General features: G+C 36.2%; 1 protein-coding gene across 1 annotated transcript in view; it reads left to right on the top strand.

Annotated features, from left to right (window-relative positions):
* Positions 1–10,954: 10,954 nt before the first annotated feature.
* The window catches only part of LOC107571711 (shootin-1-like), a 22,343-nt gene continuing 11,957 nt past the window's right edge, over positions 10,955–21,340 (top strand). The window contains 11 exon segments of the mRNA XM_016258043.1: positions 10,955–11,020; positions 11,156–11,214; positions 13,525–13,585; positions 13,650–13,670; positions 15,836–15,896; positions 16,327–16,477; positions 17,923–18,085; positions 18,228–18,325; positions 18,557–18,638; positions 19,854–19,948; positions 20,196–20,487. Of these exon segments, the coding sequence (XP_016113529.1) occupies positions 10,990–11,020; positions 11,156–11,214; positions 13,525–13,585; positions 13,650–13,670; positions 15,836–15,896; positions 16,327–16,477; positions 17,923–18,085; positions 18,228–18,325; positions 18,557–18,638; positions 19,854–19,948; positions 20,196–20,487 (1,114 nt within the window). The 5' untranslated portion in view covers positions 10,955–10,989.

Genomic DNA, 21,340 nt, shown 5'->3' with positions numbered 1-21,340 from the left:
TTTTAGTAATAGAAAGGCAACCATTATAATACTTTCTCATTTGCCGTCAGCATTCAGCAAATATGCTGACTTGAATGACTAATGAACATTTAATTTCACAAACCTTGCAGACTTAGTCGAATCTAGTTGAGATCTTGTGAAGTGTGCATTTGTATCCTGCATGATCGCGTGTTCTCTGCGTGACGGTCGGTCCGTGTGAATTGAATGCTGACAGGAGGAGAATTCACTGGAGACGCGCCATCGACAAATTTTAAACTAGTGACTTCAAATTATTATGCGCTTTATGCATATGCCCACTGCCATATTCATGTCATTTTCATTGCGTGTTGTATGTAAAAATGAGTGTTACCTTGGCTTTATTTGAAAAAATGTGATTCCCAATGCACACAAACTTCCCAGATTACGGAGTGCCCTGTTGGTTACAGTGTTTAGTTCCTTTTTAATTATATTTTTATTAAATATTTGTTTATTTGTAAAAAAAAAAATACTTTGTAATTTAAAGAATAAGCATGTTTATTTTACACATTTATTTTTTAATCCATATTCAAATGATTTCAAGTTTCTTAAATATTAAATAAAATCATATCGGCTTTATATCGGCCACCCTGCTTTCCAAGATATCGGCATCAGCATCGGCTGTCAAAACACCAAAATCGGTCGACCACTACTTACAGCTTTAAAGTCATTACACCTACTGATCATTAACAATATGCAAATGTGGCAAAATGGGACCTCATGCTTTAATCTTGTGATTCCTTGAAGTGCCCTTTTGGTTGGTACTTTGTGGTACAATTGGCATATGGGGGCGGCGGTTGCATCACTGTACATAATAACGTTCAGTCTGGGGCAACACACACAGGATATGGTCTTGCATTAAAAAAAGGAATAAAATGTAGAGTCATAGATCAGTCCATTACATTTCACTTAACAAGAGACTTCAGAGTCAGATAGAGAAGATGGTTGTCCTTTACATTACGAATCAGTAAATAAACAACATTTACTAATCAAACTGTGTGGATAAGTGATGCTGACTTTATACACCCTTGATCTCATCTGCAAAGACGCCTTGCAATTCCGATGATGTAATTAAACGATCAAAGCGAAGTTTTGTTTATAGGCTACTAAACAGAAAAGACACGTTGCAGAAATCAGAAGTGCAGACATCGCATTTTGAACCTTGCTTTCCGTTCAATAATCCTGTGGTGTGGAAAAATAAAAATGGCAACATTCAAAAACCAAATAGCCCGAGTCAAACTGTGTGGATAAGTGATGCTGACTTTATACACCCTTGATCTCATCTGCAAAGACGCCTTGCAATTCCGATGATGTAATTGAACGATCAAAGCGAAGTTTTGTTTATAGGCTACTAAACAGAAAAGACACGTTGCAGAAATCAGAAGTGCAGACATCGCATTTTGAACCTTGCTTTCCGTTCAATAATCCTGTGGTGTGAAAAAAATAAAAATGGCAACATTCAAAAACCAAATAGCCCGAATTGTTGACAAGATGAAGTGTAAACTTTATATAGGCTACTGTTTACTACTGCTGCCTTTTGTTGTCGCTCATATTAAATGTTAGACATATATAACCTGCCAAACATTCATGAATCAACATAAATAGATTAATACAGCTTGAGGGCTAATTTGATCAATTCCAAGATAATACGATTCAGCACATTTCTACTAGCCAAACTTCAAACTTGAACTCGTTTAATCGTCTAAACTCTTTGAAAGAACAGGGTAGTGTAATGTAACAGTGGTTTGTTTCTGACTTCATGAACGGCACTATTGAAAACAGAACTGCAACGTGTACAACTGACTCAATGTATCACCTGACGGAAAAGCTGCAAAGATTCAGTGTTGAAAACTCACCTCAGACCGGCTGCGCAATGAGATAGTTTTATTTCATCATCCGGGAGGACATTAACTTACTCAAGAGTTTCACCTCTTAGACCTATACTTAAAGCTCAGGATCTATTCCGTGACATTTGAAGCCACGCTAAAGTTTGTAACACATTACGGCTGGTCACGTGACTGCTACTTCTTGGTTGGGTCCAAAACCTAAAACACTGCCTTCTCTGAATACACAAAGTTTTCGGAGGTCGACCGCACAACCCCTCCAAGTTTCGTCACAGTGTCCGGGTTGTAAAAATACCACGGCTAGGGCTTGACTTATGAGTATTAATCTTGTGCAGCGAATTCTACTGTGCTGAAGGCTGAGCTCATGAATATTAATAAGACCCATTGACGCTACTGGAAGGCTTCTAAGTGACGTCAGCCTTGCCTAATTAATAGTCATAAGTTAAACCTTCGCAATAGAATGATTCATACACACTTCATTTATTGTCATCCGAGTCTGAATAAGGCAAACATTATTACTCATTATGAACTCTATTGAGATCTGTTGCATTTTTTTTATCAGTTTGGAAACACTGCAGCGGTAATTCTAGCTGCATGACAGGTTTCTGTTACATAAAAATTCACTCAGCAGATGAGGATAATAAAGTATTATTGATTAGTAACACATTACGGCTGGTCACGGGACTGCTACTTCTTGGTTGGGTCCAAAACCTAAAACACTGCCTTCTCTGAATACACAAAGTTTTCGGAGGTCGACCGCACAACCCCTCCAAGTTTCGTCACAGTGTCCGGGTTGTAAAAATACCACGGCTAGGGCTTGACTTATGAGTATTAATCTTGTGCAGCGAATTCTACTGTGCTGAAGGCTGAGCTCATGAATATTAATGAGACTAATTGACGCTACTGGAAGGCTTCTAAGTGACGTCAGCCTTGCCTAATTAATAGTCATAAGTTAAACCTTCGCAATAGAATGATTCATACACACTTAATTTATTGTCATCCGAGTCTGAATAAGGCAAACATTATTACTCATTATGAACTCTATTGAGATCTGTTGCATTTTTTTTATCAGTTTGGAAACACTGCAGCGGTAATTCTAGCTGCATGACAGGTTTCTGTTACATAAAAATTCACTCAGCAGATGAGGATAATAAAGTATTATTGATTATATTGAACAAAATGTACTTTGGCTTTATTGCACACTAACTAATCCATAAACAGTGTGCCAGTAATGTGCAATATGTCAAGAAAATCTTTGATGTCAGGGTAACACTGTGTTTAGACATTAACAAACATTCAGTATCAAAGCTTTCAGCTAGCTCACCTTACTTGTGAAGCTGATTTGATTAATCATAAAGATCTGATTAAATGCCAACAACCAACAGTAAAATGAGCCTGACCATGCAAAAAGGATCAAAACGTCTCTATTATTTCATCTGTATTTATATAACAGTAAAACATTATTGACAGGATTATTTTCATTACTTTATTTTGGCGTGAAATATGAACCAGATGAGATTCACCTTGATTACTCAAATTTGGACATTTTTCAATTTTCCTAGACAGATTTGTTGAGTATGTAAAAATGTGTTAAACTGGAAATGGTCAAATAAAACCCTGGGTCAAAAAATAAATAAATAAACAAATAAACAACAACAAGTTCTTTACTGAGGACACAGGTCTCAATACATGTGGCCTTCAAATTCTACACAGGCTTGAGGAAATTCAGCCACACTCCCGTGCGAAGAAACAAAGAGTACACTGTGTGTATGAAAGTACACAGGGAGGGATTTGATACAGAGTATATTTGTGTAATCTTTCCATTCCTCAGCAACATTGCATCGAAATGACCTTGGAATGATTTTTAAAAAACAAGTTCCTTGCAGCTTCATTAAATTAGTATTAAAACATGTTTAATACAGACATTGATACTTGTTATTAAACCCATGACCTTGGCATTGCTAACGTCTTGCCTGCTACAGGAACTAGAGCTGAGCTACAGGAACTATAAGAACATACTCCTGTCAATAAACCATATATGCAGTGACATTACCGAAGAGCTGCTATTGGCAGAAGCACAGCAGACTCACCAATGACGAACATGCTAAAGCTTCAGCACCACAGTTCATACAACAGCCCTTCAATGACCATTGATACACCAGGAAACGGAAAGCATGTCATATAGATAACAACAGGTGAAAAATAGCCCACAACATCATGTTAAAACAGTCAAATCACAGACAGTCAAGCTGAAATCTAAAATCAGGTAAATGCCTAATCTTCTTGAAAGCAAAGCCCTCACTTAACTCTTTGTAATGAAGTTTGTGTATACATTATGCTCGGTTATTACACAGTCTAGTCTGTTTTCGTTCCCCGAATCCTCTTTTTAATTAGCCCTAAAACAAAATTTTGTTCCAAACAAACTTTCCTGTGGTAAGTTCATACCTGAGCCCATTATAGAGCCGCTGTACAATGCAAATGTAAACCTTTTTTAGAAAATTGCAATTCAAATCTGATGCCGCTGGTGAAGAAACATATATGATATGATATGTTATGATATGATATGATATTATATTATATTGCAGAAATGTACTAAAGAGCAATATCTGCTGTGCCTTCATACAGTGTATCTTGTAATACTGTGTTATACACTAATACTGTTTTTGTGAAAGGTTGTGAAACTAGGTGGCACTGGGTAATCATGGGAGTACCTATGCACCATTTGAGTAGAGATACCATTTTGTATGGAGGCCCATTTCCACCACATTTCTAAAGAATAAAATCTTTAGAAATTATAATTATAAAATGAAATGTCTCAATTAAGAGATAAGTTGAAATTATGAGATACAAAGTCATAATTATGAGATGAACAGTCAAAATCCTGAGACTAAAAACTCAAAATTATGAAACAAAAAACAACACATAAAAAGTCAACACTGTGATAAAAAGTCACAGTTGAAAAAATGGACTTTTTCCTCATAATTGCAACTTTTATCTCATAATTATGACTTAGAATCTCATACTTGTCACTTTTTATCTCATAATTATAACTTAGTATACCTCATAATTTTGACTTGATTACATAATTGAAATTTTTATATCTTAATGATGACTGTTTCTCATAATTGCAACTCGTATCTCAAAATTATGACATATATACTCTTCACTTTTATCTCATAATTTGGTAACTTTTTATCTCAATATTATGACAATATTATTGACGTCATATTTAAATTTTTTCATCATAATGATGATAATTGCGATGTTTTATCTCATAATTATGATTTACCAAAGCGTGTTTTTTTTCTTATGTAGTGGAAACTGGCTTCCATAATTATGAGATTAAAAATGTTCTTTAAAAAGGTTGTAAAAGTGAGTTGTAGCAATGTCTTGCGTGAATAAAGCAACAGATCGTTCATTGAAGTACTATTGAAGTCATCAGTAGAGGAATTAAAAATAAATGTGAATGGAGGGAATGAAGGAGAAGCAAGGAATTTGTAGGTGAATGTAGAAGGAATAGCCTCTGTATACATGTATATTATATTTTTATTTTATTTGTGCTAACTCAAAAAGTCAGTAAATGTCAGCAGTGTGCAAGCCAAAGATGAGAAATGCATGCTGTGAAGCATGACTATGGCAAACGTGGAGAGGGTGCAGGGGTTAAATGGTGTAACTGTATAGAAGCACATAGTATTGCACATGAGGGTTATGGAAACAGAAAGAGTGTAGTGTAAGTGTAACAAGAAGGAGCTAAAAGAATAATGTATCATATACAGAAGTAGTGAAAGCTGTTGAAATGAGGACCAAATGAAAGGGAAAGGAGACTAAGGTCAGAAACATACTGTACAAAATTATGTAAACTGTTATGATATGATATGATATTATATTATATTGCAGAAATGTACTAAAGAGCAATATCTGCTGTGCCTTCATACAGTGTATCTTGTAATACTGTGTTATACACTAATACTGTTTTTGTGAAAGGTTGTGAAACTAGGTGGCACTGGGTAATCATGGGAGTACCTATGCACCATTTGAGTAGAGATACCATTTTGTATGGAGGCCCATTTCCACCACATTTCTAAAGAATAAAATCTTTAGAAATTATAATTATAAAATGAAATGTCTCAATTAAGAGATAAGTTGAAATTATGAGATACAAAGTCATAATTATGAGATGAACAGTCAAAATCCTGAGACTAAAAACTCAAAATTATGAAACAAAAAACAACACATAAAAAGTCAACACTGTGATAAAAAGTCACAGTTGAAAAAATGGACTTTTTCCTCATAATTGCAACTTTTATCTCATAATTATGACTTAGAATCTCATACTTGTCACTTTTTATCTCATAATTATAACTTAGTATACCTCATAATTTTGACTTGATTACATAATTGAAATTTTTATATCTTAATGATGACTGTTTCTCATAATTGCAACTCGTATCTCAAAATTATGACATATATACTCTTCACTTTTATCTCATAATTTGGTAACTTTTTATCTCAATATTATGACAATATTATTGACGTCATATTTTAATTTTTTCATCATAATGATGATAATTGCGATGTTTTATCTCATAATTATGATTTACCAAAGCGTGTTTTTTTTCTTATGTAGTGGAAACTGGCTTCCATAATTATGAGATTAAAAATGTTCTTTAAAAAGGTTGTAAAAGTGAGTTGTAGCAATGTCTTGCGTGAATAAAGCAACAGATCGTTCATTGAAGTACTATTGAAGTCATCAGTAGAGGAATTAAAAATAAATGTGAATGGAGGGAATGAAGGAGAAGCAAGGAATCTGTAGGTGAATGTAGAAGGAATAGCCTCTGTATACATGTATATTATATTTTTATTTTATTTGTGCTAACTCAAAAAGTCAGTAAATGTCAGCAGTGTGTAAGCCAAAGATGAGAAATGCATGCTGTGAAGCATGACTATGGCAAACGTGGAGAGGGTGCAGGGGTTAAATGGTGTAACTGTATAGAAGCACATAGTATTGCACATGAGGGTTATGGAAACAGAAAGAGTGTAGTGTAAGTGTAACAAGAAGGAGCTAAAAGAATAATGTATCATATACAGAAGTAATGAAAGCTGTTGAAATGAGGACCAAATGAAAGGGAAAGGAGACTAAGGTCAGAAACATACTGTACAAAATTATGTAAACATGAATGCTCGACCAATGCACTGCAAGTGGTGGTAACAAACCGCAGTACTCAAGAGATAAAGTTACTTTCAAACATATGCCATGACATGTTGTAGCAAAAAGTTATGCATGAAGTTTGTTTCACTAGGGGAAGTTGTGGCCTAATGGTTAGAGAGTCTGACTGGTAACCCAAAGGTTGCGACTTCGAGTCTCAGGTCTGGCAGGAATTATAGGTGGGGGGAGTGAATGTACAGCGCAATTTCTCTTCCACCTTCAATACCATGGCTGAGGTGATTTCTCTTCCACCTTCAATACCACGACTGAGGTGCCCTTGAGCAAGGCCCTGAACCCCCAACTGCTCCCCGGGCGCTGCAGTATAAATGGCTGCCCACTGCTCCGGGTGTGTGTTCACGTTGTGTGTGCTGTGTGTGTGCACTTAGGATGGGTTAAATGCAGAGCACTAATTCCTAGTATGGGTAACCATACTTGGCCACATGTCACGTCACTTTCACTGCTATGTGTTTACATAGCAGGGGCCTTCAGTCTATGGGCCCCTCGGTGGACAGAGACTGAGCTATGAATGAGCTCAGTTACATATGAAACTGAGTGCTGTAAGCTCGTACATTTTAATTTTATTTAATAAAAATGTTTATTTAATAAATGTTTAGAAATGAGGTTAATAGAGCAATTTCTGGAGCACTTCAGCAGGTGTTGAATGTAGAAGGAATAGCCTCTGTATACATGTATATTATATTTTTATTTTATTTGTGCTAACTCAAAAAGTCAGTAAATGTCAGCAGTGTGCAAGCCAAAGATGAGAAATGCATGCTGTGAAGCATGACTATGGCAAACGTGGAGAGGGTGCAGGGGTTAAATGGTGTAACTGTATAGAAGCACATAGTATTGCACATGAGGGTTATGGAAACAGAAAGAGTGTAGTGTAAGTGTAACAAGAAGGAGCTAAAAGAATAATGTATCATATACAGAAGTAGTGAAAGCTGTTGAAATGAGGACCAAATGAAAGGGAAAGGAGACTAAGGTCAGAAACATACTGTACAAAATTATGTAAACATGAATGCTCGACCAATGCACTGCAAGTGGTGGTAACAAACCGCAGTACTCAAGAGATAAAGTTACTTTCAAACATATGCCATGACATGTTGTAGCAAAAAGTTATGCATGAAGTTTGTTTCACTAGGGGAAGTTGTGGCCTAATGGTTAGAGAGTCTGACTCGTAACCCAAAGGTTGCGACTTCGAGTCTCAGGTCTGGCAGGAATTATAGGTGGGGGGAGTGAATGTACAGCGCAATTTCTCTTCCACCTTCAATACCACGACTGAGGTGCCCTTGAGCAAGGCCCCGAACCCCCAACTGCTCCCCAGGCGCTGCAGTATAAATGGCTGTCCAATGCTCCGGGTGTGTGTTCACGTTGTGTGTGCTGTGTGTGTGCACTTAGGATGGGTTAAATGCAGAGCACTAATTCCTAGTATGGGTAACCATACTTGGCCACATGTCACGTCACTTTCACTGCTATGTGTTTACATAGCAGGGGCCTTCAGTCTATGGGCCCCTCGGTGGACAGAGACTGAGCTATGAATGAGCTCAGTTACATATGAAACTGAGTGCTGTAAGCTCGTACATTTTAATTTTATTTAATAAAAATGTTTATTTAATAAATGTTTAGAAATGAGGTTAATAGAGCAATTTCTGGAGCACTTCAGCAGGTGTCTTCCGTGTGAGGGTGACCGTGGGAAATTCAAATGTCATGTGACTTAAAAACAGCACATCATTGTCTACCTTAAGGCCTGCTCTTTTAATTCCCATAGTACAATAAATTGTATTTTTTCAGAATAAAAAGAAAATGAGTAGAAATTAATTCATAAGAAAGAGTGAAAAATGTAAGGGGGTCTGAATACTTTCCGTACCCACTGTATATATATATATATATAACACATCTTGTCGAGCAGTGAATTCAGGTTAAAATGGAGAGGTAATGATCAGGGAAGGAATGGAGGATAATAGAGGACAGTTCAGTTTTGGATAAGAAACAAACAAGATCATGATTACAGTAAAAGCTGAAAGATTCCTATGTGAAAGAGCGGGGGTTACTGGTGTTGTACTTCAGATATTGGAAGTGGAGAAAATCTATGTTCCCAGAAACTAAGTCTAAGATTAGTTGTGACTCTTGTGAGTGATCTAGAACTTTAATGTACACTGCACCTTACAGGAAGAAGTGAGGATGGATGTAACAATAGATTCAGGATTAGCTGACGTGGATGTAACTTTTCCATGTTGTTCTAACTTAATGGAAAACTATTAAGAATTTTCCTATGAATAATAATAATGTTATATATTTTCTCTTTATATATTATAAAGTTAAATTGTGATTTCTATTGGGATAAAGGGAGTGACCAAAGGAAAGACCTCACTGAGGTGACAGTAGAGGGCACTATTGAGACGGTTTTCAAGAAAACAGATCCAGATAAAAAGGGAAGTGCTATCTAGATTTAAGGATAGTGAAAAATGTGATGATAATGCTTTTACTTTTGAAACTTTTGTTTCAGTTTTCCTATTATTCCATAGCCTATAAAAATGAATAAAATGCGATGTTTATCCAGTCTAATCTTATTAATTATTTCTCTTTTTGCTTTAGCCTATGTTGTTTAATGTTTGATGCAAATAAACTCGTGCTAAATCTTTCTGTCCTGTTTGTTGTATTGTACTGTAATTTGACGTCATTGCCATTGTTTAATTGTTTGATGACATATCAAAATAAAACCGTCACAATACGAAAATATATGTTAATGCTAAATATATCTATAAGTAAGGGGTCTCTATTGTGTTATTCGCAGTGCTTTATGGGAGTGTTTTGCGGCGATTTCCAATTACATTTCTCAAGGTTATGAGCAGTGTTGGGGAAAGTTACTTTTAAAAGTAATGCATTACAATATTGCGTTACTCCATAAAAAAGTAACTAATTACGCTACTTAGTTACTTTTTATGGAACGTAATGCGTTACGTTACTTTTGCGTTACTTTTTAAAATCTGGACAGGGCTTGCTTGTTTGCTTTTAAAATAAAAAAGTTATATTTTTGGCAAATATAAAAGCCTTTTCACACCAAAAGTGAAATGAATAAGCCTCAGGCTGAAGGGAAAGTACATTTACATCCGTACAGTAGAATGCAGAAGAAGACATTTCAACACTTCAGCAATAAACAAAGACACAAATGTTTGTCTAGAGTAATTTGTGCTTATTATTACGGTTGAACTGCATCATCGAACCTCAGAAACAAAGACATTGGTTGATAGAATGGGATTAAATACATAAAGGATATTTGTGTTTTTTAACATACTAATATTCTGAGTTGCATTATTTTTATTCATTTTGAGGAATACTGAATCTGTGTGTGAGTGAGATGAATGAATGCATATTCGTATTTATTTTAGAACTACAGTAACATCTTCTGCTTTCTCTCAACATGGCGACACCAGAGCTGTCAATCAATAAATTGGAAAAAAAAAGTAACTTGCGTTACTTGTAATGCGTTACCCCCAACACTGATTATGAGTAGCTAATGAGTAGCTAATGTAGCTCCTCACCGGGAATTCACCAAAGTCGTTTTAGAGAAAAAAAATGAAGGTGAAATCACTTATATAGTTCTTTCTAAAACAAATATGTCATACCAAACATGTAAAACTAGCAGCAAGGCCCTCAATTTATTATATCACAATCTGTTTCCACTCAAAAGTCGTTTATTTAAAGCGTCTCCTGCGTTAACTTCCATCCAAATAGCCTCGGTCGCTTTTTAAGCGGAGTTTAATTAATATTCAGGAGCCAATTCGGCCGCCTTTCAACAAATCAAGTAGGTCGATTTGGCAAACGTCACGCAAGTCGCTTAATATTAATGAGTCAAGCCTTCTCCATAGTAGACACCCGGGTGGTACACTGACTGGCTGAGTGTGCTGTGAGGAGGGAGAGATGGATGCGACTCCGCTGTCTGCCGGCTGTGGTACTGAACATTTTCAGTATAACAATAGAGCAGGCATGTTTTGAATGGCAACGGTTTTACTGAGGAAAGCAGCACGTGAGATGATTGTTTAAATGTTTCGTGCATTTGTTTGAGTGATTCTGTTGATTTATGCAGTGAATGAGATGGAGGCCGGTGGAGATGAAGAGGGAGAGGCTCGGGAGGAGACCAAGGAGGTGAGAGAAGATGCATGCATGAAAGAATACATCTGTACTGCATTCACATCTAATTATTATAGCATTCTGTATTCATAAGCATAAATGAATCTCAGAGTAGTGAGAAAAGGGGAAATGGGAGATCAGGCTGTGGCTGTGTGAGTTAACCGGCTTTTTTATTCATTCGAGGGTTGACACCCTTTTCACGTGACAGTGTCTGAGCATCTTTTGTATGCCTCGTAAGAGTTTAAGCAGATCATGCAGATGAGGATCTTACATTATTATTGTTTTTTTTACCAGTTTATCTTGGCACACATTATTATATGTGGTTGCATGTTACACCTTTCAGTTCCTCCTCTTGTTGTTTCATGCATATTCATATTTCTGTTGTGGTTTCATTCATATTAATATTTCCAATTATTAGATTAAACTATACAAATCAACTGCATTAAACAAATTAATGGAAGGATAACCGTGACATTTTTTGTATAATGGCAGGGCAACACGTTTGCATATGTTTGCAATTTATAGAAAGGAGAAAGAATAATTGGTTTTGTTTGTTCCTCAGAGTACTGGCCTTTTCTGAAAGGTGCCTAGAGGTTCTCACGAGGATTGCATCACTGTTACTGTCACTGAGAAAACGTGAAAGTATCATTTCATTTCAGTTTTGGAAATAAGACAAGTGTATTCATTTAAGGCAGGGGTAGGCAAGTTCGGTCCTAGAGAGCCGCAGTCCCGCAGTCAGCTCCAACCCTAATCAGACACACCTGAACAAGCTAATCAATGTCTTCAGGATTACTAAGGCTATAGGCAGGTGAGTTTTGTTTTCAGGGTTGGAGCTGAACTCTGCAGGACTGCGGCTCTCTAGGACCGAACTTGCCTACCCCTGATTTAAGGCAAGAAGAAGATCCATAATTACAGATTGATAACCAGAATAAACTAGCAAGAACATACAGTATCTGCATACATACCCTCACATCTACAGTGTGGCTCAGTAGTCAGCGGTCACTATGTTTATTTGCAGGATGGATACTGTTATGAAATATTACTGTGTTAAATATAACGCTATGTGATTTTCAGTACATTTTTTTACACTTACAGTACACTTCAGTTCAAAAGTTTGTGGTCAAAAAGATATTTTTTTTTCATGTTTTTGAAGTCAATTATGCTTACAAAAGCTGCATTTATTTGATCAAAAATACAGTAAAAATTTTGAAATATTATTAAAATAACTATTTTCTATTTGAATACTTTTTATAATGTAATTTATTTCTTTAATGCAAAGCTGTATTTTCAGCATCATTACTCCAGTCTTTAGTGTCACATGATCCTTCAGAAATCATTCTAATATGCTGATTTGCAGCTCAAGAAACATTTCTTAATATTATCAATTTTGAAAACAGTTGTGCTGCTTTTTTTGTTTGTGGAAGATGTGATACATTTTAATTCAAGATTCTTTAATGAGTAGAAAGTCCAAAAGAACAGCATTTATTTAAAATAGGAATTTTGTGTAACATTATAAATGTCTTTACTGTCACTTTTGATCATGCATCCATGCTGAATGCATCGCATCGCATCGCATCGCTTTCACAACGAAACACACGGTGGGCTAGAGTGAGCAGAGGCCTAGAGTATGTGGAGGCCGGCTAGAGTGAGCGGAGACGGGCTTGAGAACGGCGCGGCCGGCGAATTTGACAGAGGAGCGGCCGGTGGGCTTGCGGCAACCCCATGTGACGACCCCGGGCTGGACTCCGCTTCGTCCACGGTGAAAGCCGATCCGGCGATCCACAGCGCGAAGTTGATGTATTTCCTCAGCGACCAGCACGGATCAGCTCTAGGCATGACGAAGCGGATATCGTCCTCTTTTGGAAGGCCAAACAAAGTAGTTTCACTTTCACAACGAAACAAACAGCGCCTTCACGACATGGCGGCGGCTACAACAATACTACAGCGAGAATAAAAGTTACGCCTTCTTTCTTTGCGTGAACATTTGGGCGGCGTTATGCAAATCTTCCCACATTGTGACGTAGACATGTTGGGGCGTGTTAGAACGAGCCGTTTTAGGAGGACATGAACAAGTCTTAACTTTTATAAAGAATATCTCTTTGGATTTGAGACTTTAGTCTCTGCAACTTTACAGATCTTCTTTATGCGCTCCAAAGAGAAAGGAAAATTTGAAATCTCATCAGATGACCCCTTTAATTTCCTTTAAAAAAAAAATCTTCAACTTTTTTGGAATTGTTTTAGCAACTGCTGTGCTCTCAAATTATTTAATTTGTCATTACTTATATATCATTTTCTCAATATGTCATCATCTGTTCTCTTTTTTAGTGCCAGAGACTCACTGCAGAGAGAGATGAGGCTGAAAGGCAACTCAAACACATTAAACGGGGTAAGATCAAAACTGTTGCTAAAGAATGTGAAGTCATCTGCTGTTTCTTATTTCTATTTGTCAGGCTTGTTTGTCATTCAAAAAGGTAAGAAAAATATTGCAATGTGCAACACAGAATAGATTCTGTTTATATGTGCGGTCTATAATCATTTGAATGTCATTAACGGTACTACAGCAAATTCATTTTCTGATCTTCTGCATAGACCAGAGGTCAACAATTAGCACCCCGCGGTCCAGTTCCCGGCTCAATCTGGACCACAATTCATTACTCATAAATTAAGACAATTCTAAACAGCATTTTTTTCATAGCAACCCACTTAACCATAGCAAGCTCTTTTGGTGCGTAAAAGTCAAGTCAGAAAGATTGCATTAACTTCACCACAAAGCCAAAATTACAAGTGGGAAACTCTGAAGTTTCTTTAAGCCCAGAGTTTACATGGCAGATGCAATGGATGCCCAATCTGTATTGATAATGCATTCGTGGAAAATCTAAGTTGCATCTACAAAATACAATAGTATTATACAATTACGAGAGAATATAACGATTCAATTTACAGCACCTTTATAAATTGGATAAAAACATAAAAAACAAAAACACACTAGTTCACATTCTTTAGTCATCTTTTTGTAGAAAAAATCTTGCTGAATTGCTCTGACCAAGTGATTTGAATATGCCTGACATTGTAATTACAACTTCCCAACTCATAAATACAAATTTTCCAGGAGGACTTGAATGCACCTACCAAGCCAGCCCAAAAGTCTTACATTACATTACACTTTCACCACATAATTCAAAAAAGTTTGCTCAATTAATGTATTATTTATTATTTGTGATTATGCTGGTGTCCAACAAATCTGACCTCAATGAACTCCATATATCACCTTTTCACTCAGAGTAGGAGGTGAAGATGATCTCACTTGGCTCTTCCCACTAACTTGACGCTCAGCGTTGTCTTATCTCAACTCCGATCCCCGCGCCCTCACCCATATCATCATGACATTACCTGGGGGCTCTTCTGAATGATCCATTATTGTAGGTGTTAGCGGTTATTCAAGTCTCCATGGCTACTAGGAGCCAACCGCGGAGATGCGACCTTACCTGCTTCCATTGCATTTTGTGACATGTAAGGAAACCCAGCCTCAGCTACTAACTAATTTGTTAGCACTCTGACAACACTCTAGCGGCTGCCAGCTTTAGGAACAGAATCTGGAAATTGTTCTCAGGTGAGAAAAAGCTAATTCTTCTCTGCAAGCTTAAAAATAGGGTTTCATTTAACAGGGTTTTTAAATGTTTGTACTCATGTTTATGTAGTGAATATGTGAGGCATTGTGGAGTATTGCTAATGTTTTTGAATGGATATTCAACTCTATGTGCCTAGTTAAATATGTAGAGAATACTAAAAAAAGCATATTTTTAATTATTTTGGATAGCATGGATGTACAGTTCTTAATAATATTATGTATTTGATACTTCTCAGAGGAATAGTTGTCAATATTTATATTTACACACACACACATATATATATATATATATAATTAGCATCCTATATACATACAATTGTAGATATTGTCTTTATACACTTTATTAATGTGTGTTGATTTCAGGATATAATTGTGCCTGGAAACCCGTTTGGTAAATTAGTTGGATATTTTGAATATTAGTTCACAATATTATTAAGCAAAAGTAGATATTGTGATGAATCCAGTTTTATTTTCGACTGTTCTGCTTTTTGGATATGCTTGCTGCCCTTTTTATTGTTGTCCTGGAATTGTCAGATATTCCCTAGGGAGGCAACATAGACCAGTCTCGTTGTATCACTAAATTATTAAAAATCACCAATTATGAATTATTTATCAGTAGAAAATGAATAGGCACCCGCTTTTCAACCTTCCATTGTAGTTCATGCCGAACCCCTCATGCACTCTCTTATCATTTCTGAAATGCAAGTCACCCTGAATATGATTTAGTGAAAATATATTCAGTATGAATGACTCGAAAAGCAAAATGCATGACATTTTCACAATTACCTTGTGAGTTACGGTCAATTTTTGTACCACCCTGGTACATTTTTTCATGCAATGAAATGGCAGTGCATTTATTTTATAACCTCAACTAATGGCACAAATTCTTGCTGTGGCTAACATGACACAGCAAATGTCACAGTAGTTTGGCCTAGTTGCTGTCATACAGGACAATAGTCTTGTGCTGGGTGCATGTGATTGGTCTGTGTTCTGTTTAATGATTGGCAGCTGCAGGGGAACTGCTGTCGAGTATCTGGGAGGTTCTGGATCTGCGTCTGGGAAAGCAGCTGTCTCGCACCTCCTCTTTGGAACGCCTGAGCAAGCTTCATTAAGAATACCCTCTGCACTTATGCAAATTAAAACAAAGACCGTGTGTTAAGCTATCAGCCCCATTACTCAGCTTATTTACCTTTACGCTTTACATCTCACGGTTTGTGTGTGAAAGGAGCTAAATCTTAATATTTACATAAAAATGAATGCTGCTTGCATTTTAATGTAGTCTACACATCCTGTCCTGGGGTTGGAGTAGATTACGGGTTACAAGCGCAGGCACAATTAGTGCTGGAGTTGCAACCAAAATTGCTTGGTGATTAAACCTTAACTGTTGAGATTTATTAAAAGAGTTTAATCGCTGTGATCAAAATTGGGACGGAAGTGCTTTAGACTAATGCCAGCCTAACGTTGTGTTAAAGTGGCAGACAAATGCTTGTTTGAAGCAGTCTGGAAAGGATGCTGCTGCATTTCTTTAAGCTTTCGCCTCTGTTCGACCGACTCCGCCGAGCCTTATTTTGCTCATGCAGCATTAAGCGTGCTGGACTTGCTGACCTAGAATCTGCTCACAGAAGAAAGCCCAGCAGCAGTGCTCTCTCGGTCAGTTATTAGAAGCCAAATGAGTTGAGCAGATGAGTTTGGACTGATCTGCAAGGGAAAGACAGAGCTCCACGCCTGTTATTGTGCTGCTTTATTTTTAGGGGCGGCACGTGCAAACTCGCACACCCTGAATCATTGGCAGATGCAGAATCAGCGAATGACCCAGATGGGCTTAGATTGAGGTTGTTTTGCTTTTGTTGTAGGCAAAGACCAGATATTTATACAGTATTTTAATATCATACAGTAATTTCAAGCAGTTTCAGCAGTGTTCAGTGATGTGCTTTTGGTTTAAAACAAAGTACTATACATTTGTTTTTAGGGGGGTAACAATACACTGATGTCATGTATCAGTTCAATACAAGTTAGTGATCTCACAATACTTCAAACAAAGCCAAAATAGTGTTTTTTTATGATTACTTTTAAGACCTGTGATAAAGATTAAAATGATTTGGTATTACCTCAGAAATCAGTGCTTAGTCCTTTTCAGTGGTATTAAATATAAATATGTATCTGTTCAGCTAAAAATACAGAATTATGTTACACATATACATAGTTCAAAAGAGTTTAAAATACTGTATTTTATTAAATAATGCGTTTTACTTTTAGTTTATTCATATTCAATTAATAAACAGAAAGCTCAAATGTGTGATATTCTGGGCTTACCATATTTGATGCCAAATTAAATCTGTCAACAAAGATTAATAAATACAAGATTATAACAAATGTATTGCTCATTGTTAGTTAATGCATTAAATATAGTTAACAAATGGAACCCTATGATAAAGTGTAACCGAAAACTTAATGATTTTATCAATTTATTTCTGTTTGTTGACATCCTTCAACTTGTCATATATTTTAACTAAAAAGCAATATAAGCATGAAAAATAAATTCATTTGATTCAATCTGAATCTTTCAAAACATTTTTTTTATATGCCTCATTGTAAAAAACAACCAAATAAAAATAATATAAAATGGCAGCATGGTAGCAACATTTTAAGTTATACAGAATTACATTTACAGTAAAAAACATATTTAATTAACAGATGTTAATATAACAAATTCAGTTTTTTTTACCCGTTTTAAAAATAGTTATTTCAATGAAAACCCATCAAATATGAGCTGTCACAGAGAATTCTGGGAATGTCAATTTATGTGTTTCTCACTCTAAATTATATTACTGTACTTTTCTTTTTTATATTTTATATACTTTTTATATCTATATCTATTTTTTATATTTTGCTTGTATACTTACATGAAATGTCCCATTAGATCTGTTTTTTTCTCTGTATGAAATAAGGTAATTTACTGTTAACCAATTAACAGGTTTTTATTGTATTATTTTTTACAGTCTTTTACTTTTAAAACAATGCCAAACTTCAAAAATGGTCAAACTTCAAATGTCACTAATTTATGATGTTAATAATTTTGTTTTGACCACTTTTAGTTGAATTGTGAGAACAGGAAGCTGAAGTATTTGAGCCTGTCCTCGCGACCGTGTCTGGACGAGCTGCTGCCTAGTATTTCAGACTGCATTTCCCAAGAAGAAGAGACTGACACGCGAGAACCTGGCTCTGATCCTTTTTCACATTATAAGCAGCAGGTCAAAGGTAAATACCATAGTGTATCTCAAACAAATGGAGTGCAGTTTGACAAACTATAAACAGGCCTGTGCACAATTTCCTTTGCCAAGTAATCAGTCATCATATTATATCAAGGGTACGTCCATTGCAAATTCAGATTTTTCCACAGATCTCCAAGAAACCGTGAGTTCTTTGCTGGAGGAGAAAAAGCAGTTGACTTGTCAGCTTCAAAATCAGCAGAGGCAGATTGAGGAATTGACAGCACTTGTGAGTAGCAAAGCGACTTTTGAACTTTTTATCAAATCAAGCTCAGTCGGGCTTGATGGCAGTGAATGGGGGCTTGGAATGCAAAGTGTCTTGCAATATTTTAACCTGTTCATGAATCATAAATGAGCTTGAAATCAAGCCTTGCGCTACTGCTGATACTAAAAGGATATCGGAGTAACAATGTCTAATTGAGTTTCTTAGCTGAAACATGTGTCTCATGTTAATTTACAGACTGAAAAGGAGCAGGCCGAGATGAAGGAGCTTTATAAAACCATTGAGCAGCAAAGCAAGACCATTAAAAGGTTCAACAGGGGTGAGTATGGACGTTATGAACACAGAGCCGCTTCATTTCCTCGCTTGTATTCAAAGGCATGAGCTTGACATCATCTCAAATGGCCTGCAGTGCATCTGTGCATGTGCCTTCCAAGAAGATTAATGTTCCCCACCAGCCCACTCACTACCGGCTGAGTCCCCGATCAAATTATCTGTAAAAGATTCACCACAGGAAGTCCCTCTTCTCCAGCTGGGGGTGATGCACTTTGTTTTGTCGTCCTCCCAGCTTCCTCTTTGCTCATTTGTATTATTACTCTGACTGGAGTGTTGGAAACTGCATTGCTCAAATGCTGCACTGGCTTATGCTGAACTTATTCTGAACGTATACATGTATACATGTATATTTTATATGCAAGGAATGTCATGGCAGTAGAGACAATACAACCAATTTCTATTATGAGCTGGCTCTTTTGAATGAAAATGTCTAAAAGACTAAAAAATTTGAACCATTCAAAAGTTTGGGGTCGGTAATATTTTTATTTTTTATTTTTTTTGGAGAGAAGTCTTTTATGCTCACCATGGCTAGATGTATTTAATAAAAAATGCAGTAAGTTCATTTTAAATAGCTGTTTTTTATTTTTTTTTCTTAATATATTTTCAAGCGTAATTTATTCCTGTGATCAAAGCTGAATTTTCAGTGTCACATGATCCTTCAGAAATCATTCTAATATGCTGATTTGCTGCTTAAGAAATATTTCCTATTATTATCAATGTTAAAAACAGCTGTGAGGCTTACTATTTTTGTGAAAATATGATACATTTTTTCAGGATTCTTTGATGAATAGGAAGTTCAAAAGAACAGCATTTATTTGAAAGAGAAAACTTGTAACATTATAAATATTTTTACTGTCACTATTTTGACCAATTTAATGCATCCTTGCTAAATAAAAGTATTTATTTATTTTTTAAAGTATTTATTTATTTCTTCAGTAGTGTATTTTTCCATAAAGCATTACTTTTTATTTTGTATAATTGTTAAGTATATAGTTAGATCCAATTATTCTTCGCTTAGTAAAAGAATCATTAATGTAAAAGTGGAATCAGTAAATTACCATCCATGCTGCCCCATGAATAATCTATGCCTGTAATACTTTCTTTTATAATACTTTTTTGTATTATAACCCAAAAAGTCTAGAGATTGACCAGGTCTATTGCTTTAGTAGAATGAATCAGGTGTCATTGTTTATCTCTTCAGTGTCAATGATGGCCACTCATGAGTATGAAAACATGAAGGAGCAGCTGGATTTGGAGCAGAGCCTCAGGCAGAAAGCAGAGACCTATGCACACGAGGTACTGGATAAAACACGTCTGTATTCACTGTATCAATACACGGGTGACAGGCCAACTTCAGTCCCCGCTCTGACAAACTGTGACCTGGTGACCACAAAATCCAACCAAAAGACAAGATAAATGTATTTATTGACTGATGAGCATGAATTGTCCACGATTGCTTGCATCACAGTAGAATGTTAATAGCTGAAGAAGCAAAATCATCTGAAATTGGAAGTCGTTTCCTAATGTTCATTTTCTCCTGTAGATGATGGTGAAGCAGAAAGAAGCAAACAGACAGAGCATGATTCTGCTGCAGCAGGGAGATCCCAGCATTCAGCTGATCAAAGCTTTAGAAGATGTGGCCAGTGTGACTAAAACATTAGAAGAAGAGAGAATACAGCACCAAGAGAAGGTAGGTGAAACTTCTGGAGTATAGCTTTTCAGTTTTATTAGCTAATTTCAGAAAAAAATTGTGAAAGTTCATCCATATTTGCATGAACACAATAAGCCTACTCATGGATTGCATGATAGGATTAGACCAGTGTTTGCCAACCGGGGTGCCGTGTAAAAATCCTTTTTTAATATTTTTAAATTGCTAAAATGTTCAAAAAAGCATCTATTATATAATATCCATTTCTGATGTCGCCAATATTTAGAAATGCACCGAAATTTCGGCTGCTGAAAATTAGTTCACCGCTCAGGTTTCACTTTCACGTGGTGTGACGCTCTGCGTGTTATCCGCTCTATGTGTGTGCGCTCCGCTCAGTCGCTCCACTCGTATACCGTTCATGCGAATCGGAACAGCAAAATCCACTCAAAAATTGAGCCGACAGGAAACATGGATGTAGTACAGTATTGTTTCTGTCTCCAATAGCCCTACTGTGTTGTAACATGGTGTGGTATATGGGCAGCTCTGGTAACGCTGCCCTCTCATTCATTGATCTGCTAACCGCTATGTTATGCTCACGTGTTCTGATAATAATAGCTTTCTAGGACTAAACATTATTTGGATAATTGATAAAAAAAAAAAAAAAGTTAAATATCTTACCCCTACTGCTAGACCTACCTGAAAAACTAAAAAGCAATTTATTAAATACGAAGGCCTGTCGTTATTTTTTATTTGTGCTATCATTATTAATTTCTTTATTTGTTCTTATTTTATTACTGACTGCTTACTTGTCATTTTTTATTCAATTCAAAGTTTGAAATCATGCTATCTCGTGCTACTGCAACAAAATTACCCAGCTGTAAAATAAAAAAACACTGAGTGAGCAAAAATTTGAGATAGCTAGTTATAATGCTAATTAAATAATGTTTACATATGTATAAAAGCCTACATTCAAATCTGTCATATAAATTGGTCTCTTCATTAGGAATTAGCCTACTGATTGCCACCATTGATGGACAAAA

The sequence above is a fragment of the Sinocyclocheilus grahami genome, unplaced genomic scaffold (genome assembly GCF_001515645.1).
Source record: "Sinocyclocheilus grahami isolate Dianchi unplaced genomic scaffold, SAMN03320097.WGS_v1.1 scaffold1639.1, whole genome shotgun sequence".
Lineage (NCBI taxonomy): Eukaryota > Metazoa > Chordata > Actinopteri > Cypriniformes > Cyprinidae > Sinocyclocheilus > Sinocyclocheilus grahami.
The sequence above is the reverse complement of the archived record's forward strand: the minus strand, read 5'-3'. Positions and strand labels throughout refer to the sequence as shown.